General features: G+C 32.1%; 1 protein-coding gene across 1 annotated transcript; it reads left to right on the top strand.

The window, feature by feature from the left end:
• Positions 1-7,896: 7,896 nt before the first annotated feature.
• Positions 7,897-9,615, top strand: LOC134257062 (uncharacterized). The gene is made up of 2 exons (XM_062739711.1): positions 7,897-8,693; positions 9,032-9,615. Exons 1-2 carry the CDS (start codon positions 7,985-7,987, stop codon positions 9,430-9,432), a joined length of 1,110 nt encoding a protein of 369 aa, XP_062595695.1. The 5' UTR covers positions 7,897-7,984; the 3' UTR covers positions 9,433-9,615.
• The last annotated feature ends 6,896 nt before the right edge of the window (positions 9,616-16,511 follow it).

The following is a 16,511-nucleotide window of genomic DNA, read 5'->3' on the forward strand; positions in this document are numbered from 1 at the left end:
AAACTGACTACAGATATATAGTTATGATATAGCTATGATTGTTCATCCAGAATTGTGAATTCCAAGCCTCCCGGAACAGGGGCATCATAGAGGACTGTGGTTGTGGGGGGTGTCTTTGACTATATACTAAAAATGAATTTTTAAAGTATTAATAGTTTTGTAACAAATTGCAGTCAGGATAAAGTATGCATTTGTAATATCTCACAGACCAACATTATCCTTTAAGCTTAATTAACGACGGCATCAGAAAAGCAAAGGAATTAGACAGAGAAGAATTAATTAATCCAACTCCTAATGATGAGGAAAATATCAAAATATTACCACTAGTCACAACTTACAATCCTAAAAACCCAAATATTACACCTATCGTTCAAAATCTGAACAAAATTCTCAAAACGGATAAAGAAATGTCAAATGTTCTTTCAAAATTCAAGTTTATAAACAGCAAAACACAGCCTAAAAACCCCAGAAGAATACTCTGTCCTTCCAAAATAACGAAATCTACAAAATCCGTGACAAAGTGTAAAGATCCGCGATGTGGCACATGTTCTGTTTTAAGAGAAGGAACGTCATTTAATTTAAAAGGAAAAGATTTCTTTATTATTTCTGACATGACATGTGAGTCAAAAAATTTAATATATGTTATTACTTGCGGTGGATGCAACCAATTTTACATCGGTGAAACGGGGACCACATTGAGAGCCAGAATTCGGGTGCATAAACAGCATATTCAAGTTCCTGAGTACCGTAAGATCAAACTCAGCGAACACATTGATAGATGCGGACAAGGACAATTTAAAGTGTTTCCTTTTTATAAACTTTTTCAAAACAATATAATTGAAAGAAGAGAAAAAGAGAAATACTTCATTCAAAAATTTAATCCCAGTCTTAATAAGTTGATTGAATTTGATTTCTGACAAAACTTTCACAAAGAGTGTAACCTTTCGATGTTCTCCGGCTAAGAGTATAAACACATGTCGGATTATGAAAATATGTGTTACTTAGTTGAAAACTTAGCAATTAACCCAGGGTACAGATCGGACCATTCATCAGTGGTTCTTGATATAAAATTCAATACCTTTAAGAAAGGAAAGGGTGTCTGGAAATTAAATAACTCTTTACTTACAGACAAAACGTACGTTATCAAAGTGAAAGAAATAATAAAATCTGTTAGAAACAAATACGAAAAGAATAATTAGTCTGGTCCGATTTATAGAAAAAAAATACTTCTAACGTCAAATAATTATTATTTGGTCCAGCATTGTTTTTTAACCTACTTTGAGTATGCTGAATCCGAAAAAATATGCTAGTCTTCATGAAAATGACGTTAAAGAGGTCAAAATGGCGATTCAAAATGGCGGACATCCAATTTTTCTAAATTTCTCTCAATATCGTTCAAACAGGAGAAATAATGTGTAATTATCTAACTGAGTGTAATAAAACTATAAAAACCATAATAGAATGCTAACATTATTAGTTTAACTCAGAAAATTTAGTCTTTTCTTCACATAATTCGAATTTTCTCTGATTGTTTGGTCTATTGTTCTCTATTCCGCTTTGTTCAGGATTTTACATTTGGAAATATCCATAAACTGCATATTTGTATTTTTTCCTCTGCATCTCACTATTCTACAACTGAATGATGGCGCAGCTGTAAGTTAAAAGTCAAAATGGCGATTCAAAATGGCGGATATTCATCTTTTTTTAAAAACTATTTCTTAATGTCTTTTACATAGTAGAAAGGATTTGTGAATATTTTACTGAGCATAGTACAACTATGTAAAATGACAATAGAACACTAATTTTATCACTTTAAATTGGAAAATTTAGTCGTAAAATTTGAAATGTGTTTATTACCTAGCTCAAAATGGCAATTTAAATGACGTCTTGTACACTCGAATTTCGAAAAATACCCACACTGCTTAATTCTGGTTCGTTTTGCAGAAAATAATTTGCAGTTTGTTTTTTTTATTCATGAAATAATGTTCAAATATGCAATGAGAGTTGGAGGATATTTTTGTTAATGACTTAGGATTTTTGTACCATGGATATTTGTTTAATTAATTCTATTATTAAGAAAAAAATTTGACGACATACCGAAGACATTTATACGTATTACCTGTCTCACCATGCTTCTTCATATAAAAAGTTAATAATATCATACACTAATTGCTGTTTTGAGGACAATATAAAAATTAAGCTACCCCAAGAGCAGTATCCTCAGAGCATTAGGGCGAGTTAACATTCAATTGTTGGAAATTCTTGATCTATTTTTAGTCCAGTGTAGAAAAAAATAAATGTTTATGTTCATATGGAAGGTCTAGTGCAACATAACACAGTATGATTTTTAAAATGATTGACCACGACCAATTATAGGGCTAGTAATTGTTACCTCATATAAATCTGAATATATTATAATAGAAAAAAAAACAGATCTAGAGAATTTAAGGAAAGAAATGTTACAAGGTCATATTATAAGATCCCGAGCCAGATGGGTTGAAGATGGAGAAAAACCATCTCAGTATTTTTGTAAATTAGAATCCTGTAATTATTTGAATAAGACTATCAAAAAGATTAAAACAGAGGAAAATGATAATATTTACAATCAGTCAGAAATTTTAAATAAAATCAGGATGTATTACAAATCTCTTTACACTTCTGTGGATGAAGAACTTCTCGACATAGATCTTGCAGAAATTATAACAGTTACTGAGGTTTCAAAACTTGAAAATCATGTTGCCAAAACACTTGAGGGAAAAATTTTGGAAAATGAAGTCTTAGAGGTGTTAAAAGACATGAAAAATAATAAGTCACCAGGAAGTGATTGCTTTACAGCTGAATTTTAAAAAAAAATTTTGGTCAGATTTAAAACATTTTATTATACTTGCCATAAATGATATTTTTCAGAGGAAAGAGCTTCTCATTTCTCAAAGATTAGGTTTAATTACCTGCTTACCAAAAGGTGATAAGCCAGGGAATTTTTGAAAAATTGGCGGCCTATTACACTTTTAAATGTGTTTTATAAACTGTTATCAGGTTGTATTAGTTATAGATAAGATCCACCCTGGACAATATCATATCAAATACTCAACTTGGATTTTTAAAAGGAAGATATATAGGTGAAAATACCAGATTCCTTTATGAGTGGTTTTTGGCATTTCTCCCTGAAATCTGCATGATCTTGACCTGTTCGAAAATATGAATGGTATAAGTTTAAAATTTCAATTCAAGGTACCGAGGTCACTTGCGTGGCGCAGTTCACGTTGGAGTGTCTGCTCTAGAGTCGCAAAGTAAGGGGTAGATCCTTAAGCCGCGGGTTCGTATCCCACAGTGAGACGTCGCAGTAGGTGCTTGCACAAAAGAGATCCCTCAATGCTCAACGGCCCTAGGTGCTAGCTGAGTGTATGACAAATTTTGAAGCTCTCCGTCGGCAAGTGATGGCGTCTCCGTATGACGGGAAAATTCTCAGGAGGGCGTTGAACAACATACAATCAAGGTGCTGAACGCATGGCGAAGGAACAGTTGCTACCCATTTTTATCAACTTAGGTCAGTCACCGCCGAGATTCAAACTCACAACCTTTCGAACACGATTACATTTATAAGTTTGGTAAACACATGCAAAACAATTTTAACTCAAGGGTGGTTAGATGAATTTTTCAAACAGGTAGTTAGACCAAAATATATGACATAAAATTCAAAATTTTGACTTAAAAAGATTGCAAAAACGTTAATACGGATCTCTAAACTATCGGAGGTTGTTTAACGTACCAAGAAGGAATAAAAACCCCCTGATGAACGGTCACATGCTCGGATGGATGGGGGGCTGATATGGATTTTGCATTGCTATTGGATGTTTATACTGAAACAAAAGATTCCCCTCCCCCTTATTGTAATTGAAAACGCAAATAACTGTTTGTAGAAAAGGTTAAACATACGAGGAACTGAAGTGAATCAACCAGCACCCCTCCTTCTAAAAAGGTTTATTTAACGGTTCGAAAATACATGTATGTTATATATTTTTTTAATTAAAGCGTTTCTAACACAATAAAATTCCAGTCGGCTCCCTTAACTTTTTTTCTAAAATATTTTTCTGGACTATGTTTTTATTAAAGGATACTCTCTTTAATTAATCTATTACATGTCCAAATTATATTGTATAAAAAAGAATTAAGAATTATTATTTTTTCTTAATTTTGAGAGCTGTGTTATTGACACATGATCACGTGATCAAGTATTAAAAAACTCTTATAAACGGTGTATTTCTATTTTAAGCTTCTAAAAATATGTTAACGTTCTTCTGAAGATCAACATAAGTCCTGACGTCAAAACAACAGGCTCTTGTTTTATGTACGGGGCTAACCTACTAATGCCACACCTGCTATATATGTGTAACTGTGACGTGATAATACGATTGACATTACTGGACCAAAAAAAATTTGTTCCCCGGGGATTATTGGAGAAATTGATTTTTAAAAAAAAATAATTCAATACATGTAAACTATAAAGGAAGACTAAAGCAAAATTGTTATGATTAATTAAACATATATTTACGTTTGAAACTGCCTGAAGCGGTCTCCAAGAGCTTATCTTGAATTGAAAACAAGAAAAATGGTTGAACAGATAAGTAGTTCTATTATAAATTTATAATTATTAATCTTATATAAATTATATACATTTATATCATAGCAGACTTTTACGTTTTCTATTTTCAAGGATTTGCAGAATATAATGGATTTTTTCTAATCTATTTACGAAAGAAACTTTTTATCCTGAGTTTCCGATAACGTACACCCGTCAAAAACCGAAGTAACCGGCAACATCAACCGAGTTGACGATAACATGTTTTCAATAACGAGACAATTTTAAAGGCTGTTTACTAGACCTGAATTTGGACTTTTAATCTCACTTTGCTGATCTAAAGGTATCTGATTGTCCATAGAATAAATAGATCAGTTTGTTTGATAGAATAAACTAATATTGAATTTTACAGATGTTAAAATTAGCTGCAGATCTGTAGCTATCCGAAGAAATATATATAAATAGACCGGATAGCTACAGTGCCACCCATTGAAAAAACTGTATATTTATTGCGCACAAAAAAGTGCGCTCGGTTCTTGATTATTTCTTCCAAATTCTTACATCAATTGCAAAAGAGGGAAAATTTTAAAAAGTTTCTCTCTCCTCTATCAAGAACATTCGTAGATGCCATCTGAACGAAGCATATTGGACCGAATTATCTTTGAAACCAAAATAGCAGTATAAATAAGCGAAATGTTCGATGATTACAATATCAGGGTCAGGAGGACTATTAACAACAATTATGAAGAATGTTTTGTTGTGGAAGGAGTCAAAGAATATGTTAGGAACACACGGTAAGTAATATTTTGAGATTACAGTTTTAGGAACATGGAGAAATAAATCGAAAACCGAGCGCACTTTTTTGTGCGCAATAAATATACAGTATTTTCAATGGGTGGCACTGTAGCTATCCGGTCTATCAATATATATTTCTTCGGATAGCTACAGATCTGCAGCTAATGTTAAAATGTGATGATATATTCCGAAATGTTTGTAAAATATCATTTGAAAGAGCTGTAGATCTTTTGAAAGAGAGTGATTTGATTTGTGCATTCTGCTGCTAAAAGTATAATCAATAATCCGTCTTAGATCACAAACTTTGCTAAAATATAAATTTATCGTTGAAATATGAAATTTAAACATTGCTTTTCTTGCATCGAGTGTCCGATAACAAGCGAGTAGCCGATAACACGTTGAGCGGTGTGATCTTTAATATTCGGTATTTTTCTTAATTTCTGTAAATGCAAACCATGATTTCTTGCCATTCACAAAAAGCTTATACATGCATATGTAGTTAAATAACTCAATAGGATACCGGGTGGTGTACGGTTTTTAAAAGTGGGAGGATGATCAACCTAAAAAGTACTTGTATGAATTACCGGAAAGTTTTTGAAAAAGAAAGGAAAATATATCTCTGAACCCGAAAATCCCATTTTGAAAAGGGGTGGGGTTTAATTTTGCATTCACTACCGAATTTCCCTATATAATACAACATTAGCCTTTCACTGAACTTTGTCTATAGTAAAAAAAACATCAAAAATTTGGGACTTTCTTCTTTCGTTTTTATTTTTGCAAATTCAAGGGGGGGGGGGGTTGCAACCCCCGTAACCCCCCTCTGGATCCGCCACTGAAATGGTATATCAAATGTAAAGACTGATTCTCTCATCAAACTATTCATAATTCTACATAAAATTTCGGGAAAAACGAAATTTAGGAATCATCTATGCGTTCTCTTTATTTGATATTTTATCCAAAAAAAAATATTTTAGAATAAAAATTATTTTACATATGCGTAGTGAAAGAGGCTTTGTGCTACGTACATGTATCCATCTGAAACTTATAATTCTATCTCATGCTACTGAACATATTAGTATCTAAGGCTAGATTTCAACAAAGTTTAAGGACAGATGATACAAACAAATTTTATCTTTGGAAGAGACTTATTATCATGTCACAAGTGTAGAAAAGTTTCAGAATATGTTAGCTTGGTGCTAAAATTGTAATATAAACTTAAGAAAAATATACCAAGCCAGGTGAATTTTATGGGGAAAAGCAAAATGGTAAAAATCAGCCCATATGATATAGGTTAATTTATACCATTTTGCTTTTCCTAATAAAATTCACGTAGCTTGGTATAATTTTCTAAAGTTTATATAACATTTTTAGCACCAAGCTAGCATATTCTGAAATTTGTTTTCACCTATAAACCTTTCCTGAGTGTAATTTGTCAATATTTGTTTCTTTATTGAAATATTAGTAAAATTTTACAAGTATGTTTCATTTTCCAGTTCTTAGGAGAAAAAATTCTAAGAATCATCCACTTTTTTAAACTTGTGACATGATATTAAGTCTCCTTCAAAGATAAAATTTGTTTGTTTCAACTGTCCTTAAACATAAATGAAATGCATGAAATGAAAATTGTTGCACAGAGATTACTAATTCAAGCCTCCTTTTAAGAATTTCAAAATTACCAAGATAAGTAATGACTTTTTGAGTTCCTTGCCGAGGCGCGGATATACCCTTCATCCCCAATCCAGATGAAGTCAGTTCCTATTTAAGAATGAAGGTATTTGTATACTAAGGCAGGTCTAAAACAAAAGTGAAACACATGTTTTAAACACATGCAAGTTTTAATTTGCCGCTACGTATACCTACAAAGGAATAAATGAAGACGAAGTGTGTATGTTGCACAACCAGAATTCCTTGAGATCCAAAAAACTTTTTTTGAGGAAATCGTCAGTATACACAACTTTAAATCAGCATAACTGATTTTCTGCGAAATAGTGTAGTCAAGATTTTTTAGATTTGATTTAATATGTAGATTTTCTATGAAAATCGAACACTAAAGGCCAAAACGACTTATTATTTTACGTGATTACGTATCTAAAAAATATTAAGTAATTTATAATCAAACACGTGTTACCTGTCCTTGTACCACAGACCAACTTTATAAAGATTTCAATTTCTTTGATCTATAGATATAGATATTTATTCAGTGTCAAGTGTAGAAACTATTCAATGCGTTATTTAGTCTCATGTTCAGCAAATTTTCATTATTTCCACGAAATGTAGCAACAAATCATTTATATCTTGTTTGTTCTTTTCTTAAATTAAGATTATACTTGATAGATACCAAAATATGTCCTTTCAAGTTTCTTTGTTGAACGAAGATTTTAATCTTATGTACATATTAAACGTGCATTTCTTAAAGAAGAAATGTTATATAAAAAGCCACATCACAGATTTATAATATCCCAGATTTCGTACATTCTTATCTTTTTCCCTTGGATTATCAGAGGAGTATATATAATCGAAGTCGCTAGATGAAACAAAAAATACACAGGAAATCAGGAGAGGTGCAACATACTGCTGTAAAGAAATACAAGACCACGTAAAGGTTTCAAAATGCGAGCTGAAAATCCTTTTTACATTATTATTTTACTGTTTTTGTTTAACACTGGAGATGGCTCTGCATTGTTAATGCAGGGAACTTCTAATGGAAGCGACACAATCCATGGGCCAGGTGGACACAATGCCGATGTGGAGGAAATCAAGCGAATGGTTCTGAACTTAACTACTGAGGTTGATAATCTAAAGAGACAATCCGATCAAGAAAGAATTACCATACAGGTACTAAATCAGAATCTTATCGTTCATAGTGACGAAAAAAAGTTGCTTCAAAACAGAGTATTCTTTTTGGAAGCGGAACTGAATAAACTAAATGCGTCAAAGCCTCCTTCCAATGAGGAATTAATGGCGTATTTAAGAAGAACAAAACAAATAGTTCAAACTTTGGCAGCAAATGAGGAACTCGACAAAAATCTAACTCTGCGACTGAATGAGGCAGAAATCAAAAATGCGATTTATGACAGACAGAACAAGAACTTAACTCAACGACTTAATGAAATTCATGATGTTTTGACTGAAAACGAAGCATTTGACAAAAATTTAAGTCAGCAGCTCACCGATTCAATGAATATCTTACACGATATAAAGGTTCAAATGCGATACACAAGCCTGTCACTAATGGACGTGCACTCTAAAACGGACAAATTCAATACAACTTTAACCAGAATTGACGATCAGATAAGAGACGTTTATGGACAAATAACCAGTATGTATTAAGTATTTTTTTTTAATCATAGTAAGGTTCACGTAGTTACAGACACGTTCCGTATACAAGTACATGTGTACATATAAGTGAATAATGAAAATGGTTGTAATTTACATATTGTCCTAATTTATTTAGCTTAATTTTTTTAACACATTATATATTGTTAAACACAGGTAGATAAAATTTATCTTATTACCAGAAATTATTGACAAAACAGTGTAACATTCCCAAGAAATTATCGAAAGTTATCAAATGTACCTAATGATAAATGCTGATTTTAAAATACGTAACATACAAAAATTGCATGTAATACAAATTTAGTGAACTTTGAATTGCAGACATCACCAGAAAAGTAGCCTTTACGGCTGGTGTGAGTTCAAGCACTGGCTCCTGGAACAGTGGTACACTGGTGTTTGATAGGATCGTCTACAACATAGGAGGAGGGTACGACTCCAGTACTGGTGTCTTCACAGCCCCTGTAGACGGACACTTTGTTTTCTTTGTAAATGTTCAAGGTTATAGTGATAAGAGTGTATACACATATATAGTGCTAAATGGCTCGGCTAAAGTCACAACAATGGTATATAATGGTGATAATGAATACTACGATTCAGGGCCGAACTTGGTGGTATTAAGGCTTATCAAAGGGGATCGAGTTTGGGTCAAACATTACTTTGGATCTGGTTATTATACCGATGGTGATGCTCCTGTCACCACGTTCTCTGGATTCCTTATATGATTTATTGAAAAATGTACTTTTTATAAGTTGTAGATTTAGCTTATATTTAAAATCGTTTCATTATCATATCTTTTCAGATAATTTAGGTTTAAGTAAAAGTAATAATTTTTAAGCTGTCTAAACTTGATGGTACTGTATATTGTTTTTGAAAAAAAATAACATAAATGTAAATTACGGAATTAAAGTGAGAAAAAAAAATCATATTTTGATTTTATTTTAACATATTAAATATTTTTTTTAATTTTAATTACATCTTTTGATTTAATATAGATATGAAGATATTTTGTATTCTTTATTTTTTCTAAAAATCAGATTATTTTTAAATTCATTCATTAGATACAGGTTAAAATTAAGAAATAGATGTTGATCAGTTAATTACGGTTAATTCCATGATTTTTAAACGTACAATGGAATAAAAAAAATCACCAATGCCTAATGATATTTTCCTAGTTTTATTATTGCATTAGTCTAATGTATGCCATAATAATGGAAAAGTATTTGAAATTTGAAAATTTGAAAATGTAATAAATAGGATTTTTAAAAGTGTATTTATTTTACTTTTATACAAATCAAGATCAATTCTGTGGTAACCATTTTTCTTCATCTTCTTGTTTTCTTTTTATACATTAATTCATCATCACCGATCAAACTATTTTGATTTCTGGGATTTGCCGAACAAGATTTTCTTGTACTTATTCACCAACATATCAAAGTCATCAACACCATCTATTATCCTTTTCTTGGGTTTAACAGTTTTGCCCTGAAGTAAAAAGAAGGCATGTACAGTGCAAATAAATAACTTTTCTTTTATCATCAAATATATGTGACAAGTAAAGCTAAGGCTTCTTAACTTAAACCCTAGGCTAATACTTTTAATTCAAGCATCACAAATGATATGATATTTGAAACATAGGTAATCAGAGACTCACCTCAACGAATTTTGTCTTTAAGTAAGGCAAAGCCACACAATTACCCCCAAAAATGTGTACATTCCAAAAATTCAAAATCTTTAGGCAATTCTGATTTGGATATTATGGTGTAGACCTATATAAAAACTTCAAACTAGTTCATCATCATGAAAACATAATCAAAATCCAGCATCTGAAGCAAGTTTGAGAGTTTCATTCCCTTGGTGCATCATTTGTGCAAGTTTCGTTTATATAAGCCTTTCAGTTCCTTTGTAATAGACCTGCACCCATTACTTTTACCAGCCAGGTCCATCATCTGGAAAATGTATGTCGAATTCAGCATCTGAAGCAAGTCCGCTAGAGTGCATCTTAAGATGTATCATCCATGCAAGTTTGCTCAACATAGATCTCAAAGTTACTTGGAAATGAAACCTGTATAAAAAAAACTAACCTTTTCACATCCAGAAAATATAGGTCAGATTCAGTATCCGAAGTCACCCTGCTAGAATATACCTTTAGATGTATAATCCATGCAAGTTTGGTTATCAAAGAGCTCAAAGTTACTTGGAAATGAACACTGTACCAAAAACTTTAACCTGTTCGCTCATCAGGAAAATGTAGGTCAGATGCAGCATCCGAAGCAAGTCTAGTGGTATGCATCCTAAGATGTAACATCCATGCTAGTTTACTCATTATAGGGCTCATAGTAACTTGGAAATGAAACCTGAACCAAAACCTTTAATCTGTCCACGCAACTGGAAAATGTAGCTCAGATTCAGCATCCGAAGCAAGTCTGGTAGTATGCATGATAAGGATATGGAAATAACGAACAGTATTCAATCTCAACGTCCATTAAAGATGTACCCTACATGCAAGTTTGCAAGTGATACAGCTGTTCAATGGCTGCAGTTTAGAATACTTCATAGGATTCTTCCTGTAGGTTACTATTTTAAAAAGATTAATATTAAAACTACTGATTTGCGTACCTTTTGTAAGAATGAAAGTGAAACAATCCAACATGTATTTTTATTTTGTAATAATATTTTGGCATTGTGGAGTAGTCTGAGCCAACATATATATAGAACTACTTCAAAAAGGGTCGGATTTAACATTAATAATGTTAAATTAGGAGAGATTCCTTTGTCAAAAAATAATAGAGCTGTGAATTTTATTATACTATACACTAAACAATATATCTTTACTTGTTTGATACAGAAGAAAATGCCAAATCTCAGTGCACTCTTATGTCATCTAAGAATCAAATATAGTGCTGAAAAATTTGTTTCAATCCAAAAGAATAAAATGGTGTATTTTAATTCAATATGGTCTACATGGAAACCTGTTTTTGAGTAGTCACAGTTCAAATGTCATTCACTATTGTAACTGTCTTCTCTTTTTTTTTTCTTTTTCATCTCTTTTTTATCCGCATATTGATAAATGAATATATGTATTTAAATTGAATTTACATGTATTATCTTTTTTTTCTCTCTCTTTTAATATTATCTATAGATGGATAGTGGATATTGTGAAAGGGTGATTGTGTGTGTGTGTGTAAGGCATAAATGTAAATATTTTCATCTATCTCTTTGTTTATTATGAGAAAAAATATATTTTAAAAATGCTGATTTTTCACCAATTTTAAAGCTATCTACAATTAAATAATTGTATTTTATTAATTAATATTAATTTTATTTATTTTTTTTTTTTTTTGCGTAAAACATAAGAAAAGATATGAGATACATTTTATCTTATTTAACTTAAAGACTATTTCAAAATATGGTGATTCTTGAAAGTTTAATTTCACTTTTTTCAAGAACTGATAATTTCTATCTAGCGCTGGAATTGAAATAATTCGTCAATTACCATAGAACTGTTCTTTGTATTTAATATTGAATTTAATGGGTGCAAATTGTAGGCGGGAATCAAGAGTTAGAATTCGTAGTTCTTTTTTCCATGTTATCAAAAAGTGAGTTTCATTATGTATGCTATTAAAATTACATCTATTACATAATCGATCTTCTCGAGGAATATTGGTAAATCTTCCTACTCCAGTTTGAAATCTTTGACAGGAAATTTAAAGAGATTTTCTGTGATGAAAATTTTAACAACTGATAAATAATTCTCGTAACCCTAATTTTGTTTGAGTTTCACATATGTGATTATTTTGCCATCAGCATAACTTTGTTGACTTCATTCAAACTTATTCCTTTATATCTGAAATTATGGCTTTATTGACAGTTAAGAAATCTGTAATTTTGGTAGCATCTATAAAATCTTCCATAAATGTTTATATTTATATTTTGGATACCCTAAGATGATTTTTTACTTAGAAATAAATTAAATTGATAGGCAATTCCGTTGCAATGACAACCATTTTGTACAAACTTATTCCCTTTGATCAGTTTTCGGTTTTTTTACCAAACAAAAGCAATCGTTATTTTTTTTATAAAATTTTTTCCGATTTTTTTTTTTGGGGGGGGGGGGTAAACTTTATATTTTAACAAGATTTGTTTGTGAAACTCTATGCACCCTGATACAACAAAGTTCGAAAAAGCTATTTTTAGCATACGTTACAGTCAAGGTCACAGGGTCTTTGACCTTTGTGTCATTTGAAAGCACTTAACCAGTGAAGTATGCATACCAAATATAAAGTCTATCTCTTATGGTTCAAAAGTTAAAGTGAAGTTCGAAAAAGCTTGCGCATATAGGTCACAGTCAAGGTCACAAGGTCATTGACCTTGGTGTCAGTTAAAAGCGTTTAATTAGTGTTTAATTATTGGAGTATTCATTCCAAATATGAAGTCTCTATCTCAAAAGATTCAAAAGTTATGGCGAAGGTTAAAGTTGACAACAGACAGACAAACAGAAAAACAAACAGATAAACAGACAAATAGACAGACAGGAAAAAAAAAATATACGCCCCAAATAAATTTGGGCGCATAAATATTTAACAATTTTAACAAAAACTTGGTATTGACGTGGTTGTTGACAGGAATCAACTTGTCTCTCTTACATTAAGTCTGTCCGTTAATGCAGAAAAATTAGAAGTTTATATTCTATTACATATATACATATGATTTATGATTTGATTAAATCTCTAATTCAAAGTCTTGTCAAAATCTGTTATACCATAATCATTTATAAAATTCAAATCACTGGCAGATGAAAATATGAAAAATGCTAAGTATTAATTGGATTTTATCAATTGTCATTTTACAGAGGAATTTATCAAAAAAATACTTCTGTATCATTCAGCATAATTTTGCAATATGAGCATTAAAAATTTGAATAGCATGATCATATTTGATGTGCAGAAATAAGTAGTGAAACAACATATTGACTTGTATTTTTTTTTATATTTATGAATTTTTAATTTATGATTCTATAGACAAAGTGTTGCCCGCGTGGCACAGTAGTTAAAGCATCTTTCTATAGAGTCGCGAAGTAAGGAGTCAATCCTTACGTCGCGGAATCGAATCCAACCAAGGGACGTGGAGGCCGGTTCTTCGTTTGAGTTCGTATAAACCGAGGTAGAAGGAGATGGCACAAAAAAGATCTCTCGCTGGTCAATTGCCCTAAGTGCCGAGTATAGGTTAGAATCTGTTGCCCTCCATCTGCAAGTGGTGGTCTCTCAATATAAAGAACCATTCTCAACAGGGACATTAAACAACAATCTATCAATCAGTTTTAATTTTCTCTCCATTGAAATCGATGGCCTTTTCCTCTTAACATGTACAAAAATTCTAGAGTCAGAATGGGAAGATCCTGTAAATATTGCCCACAATACGCTGTTAAAAAATTCAAAAGACATATTGATATAAGGTTTTTAAAATTAAATGTAAAAAGTTAAAGAAAACAATACGAATTCATGTAACTGTACACAAATTCAATGAACAGATTTGTTTGTTTGATTTTTTTTGTATCTACCTTTCCGGAATTTTTCTTTATATTCGAAATGTTATGTCTCGATTCCGAACTGAGATTTGAACCCTGTACTTAAGGATCGCTTTACTCTGCGACTCATGGGCAAATGATCTAACTACTGCGCCACACAGATGCACCAATAGACCTGGTGAAATATTGGTATCATAGAGGGGGAAGGGTGCAATCAGTAAAATATACCGAGTAATCAATAACTTTCTAGTCTTTTGCCTCTTCGATAAATCAAAGTACTCAGAAGTACAGAGAGTCGGGCTCATTTACTGAGTGGAATGAATTTCTTACATGAATCACGTTTATATTCTGATGAAAAATTATTTTAATACTATCAATGTCAATAATAAGACACTGACAGTGAGTTTTTCAATCCTAATACCACGGTCCGATTTTGTCAGAATCAGAATTAATCTGGTACCGCAGCTGAATGTAAACAAACAGGCCAATCTTGTTCACTCTCCTGCTTTACCTCGTATGTGTAGAGTACTACGATAACACTGATTATCAAAAATCCTTACGATAATGAACTTTGTTCTTTGACTTAGGTCTGAAGTTTTCAAAGTCATTACTACTAATGTTTATTTATATAGATAAAACTTCGTTTTATTTTTGAGGCTTTATTTAGCGTTTGTACTATCTCAAAAGCGGTTGAGAGTAAGAACTATATTTTTGTACGTAACTTTAAAGATATTGGCAACGTTTCTGGATTTTGTATAGCATTTTTCAAGAGCTTTTGAACAGGTTTAATGGTACCAAACATGTTCAATTCAGGTCTTTTACCCATCTGTAATATCCTGTAACTCAGTCTATGGTCAAAAATACTCAATATTGTTAATTAGTGTTACCCGTAATTGTGTGTCTCGTGTTCGTATTGGTTTTGTATTTTATGTTATGTGCACATGTTCCGGAAATAATAAATATACATGTAAACGCGCCAACTGAGTAGAGTCTTCCTTTCAAAACATAACATTGGCAACGAGGACAAAGTGATCGACATGACAATTCAGCTTCCGAATTTCCCTTCCTTCGATTACGCAAGTGACAAAAGTAATGCTGGTCCGAGATGGGAGCGATGGGTTTCCCGACTCGAAAATCTCTTTGTCGGAATGAAAATAGACAACGGGGAGAGAAAACAAGGCCTACTCCTTCACTATGCCGGAGAAACGGTAAATGATATTTATGAGGCTGAAAAGAAAAACTCAGCACCTACTTACGAAGCTACGAAATGTATCCTAAAGAACTATTTTGACCAAAGAAAAACACTCAGATGGAAATCTACAAGTTCAGGACATACAAACAGAACGAAGGTCAGTATCTAAATGAATTTATAACTGAACTCAGAAAGCTCGCAAAAACTTCCATTCCAATCCTAACCCTAACCCTAACCTGAATTCCAGAATGTTGATATGGAAATCTTATCCCAAGTTACCCAAAAAAATTCAATTCATGTCACAAGCTAAACCACTTTTCAAAAGTATGTCACAGTCGACACTACAAGAATTCAAATCCAGAAAGGCGAGTGTATGAGGTCCAGGATTTCGAGGAACATAAACATTGCACAGAGGAACCCAGCTCAGATGAAGAATACACATACAGTATACAAGAACAGGTAAGGTCAGTACGCAAGACTCCTATGACCTCACTAAAGATCAACAAGAGATACTGCAAACTAATGATTGATACTGTTGCGACAGTGAACGTTTTGGATGAAACAACATATAAGTATCTAGGTAGCCCCAAGCTAAAAAGGGACAAAACAAAACTACTGCCATACAGTGGAGGAAACCAACTTGAAGTTCTCGGAAATTGTGAGCTGGAGGTGGAAACGAGAAACAAATTTGGAATTTTCCAGTTTCATGTTGTTAAAGGAAGTCATGGTGCTTTGCTTGGATATGCAACAGCATCTCAGTTGGAACTTGTTCGTGTTGTTAGGCAGATCACACAGCCAAAGTTAGAAGTGAAATATCCGGAAGTATTCAAAAATACAGGGTGTCCCAAAATATATGATACCATTTGAAATAACCATAAAAACAAATGCTTTAAACAATTTCTTTGATTTTTGTGTAAGTTATAAAATGGATAAATACAATTTTATAGCACCAAAATATGCGGGAAAAATCTCACTTTTTTGGTATTGTGATGTCACAAAATTACCTCATAATATTGCATTGAAAACTGTCTTTGAATTAAAATGGATGTATCAAAGGAGCGAGCTACCCTTATTTTAAAACTATA

The sequence above is a fragment of the Saccostrea cucullata genome, unplaced genomic scaffold, assembly GCF_032062105.1.
Source record: "Saccostrea cucullata isolate Sc308-1 unplaced genomic scaffold, CSIRO_AGI_Scuc_v1 ctg821, whole genome shotgun sequence".
Classification (NCBI taxonomy): Eukaryota; Metazoa; Mollusca; class Bivalvia; order Ostreida; family Ostreidae; genus Saccostrea; species Saccostrea cuccullata.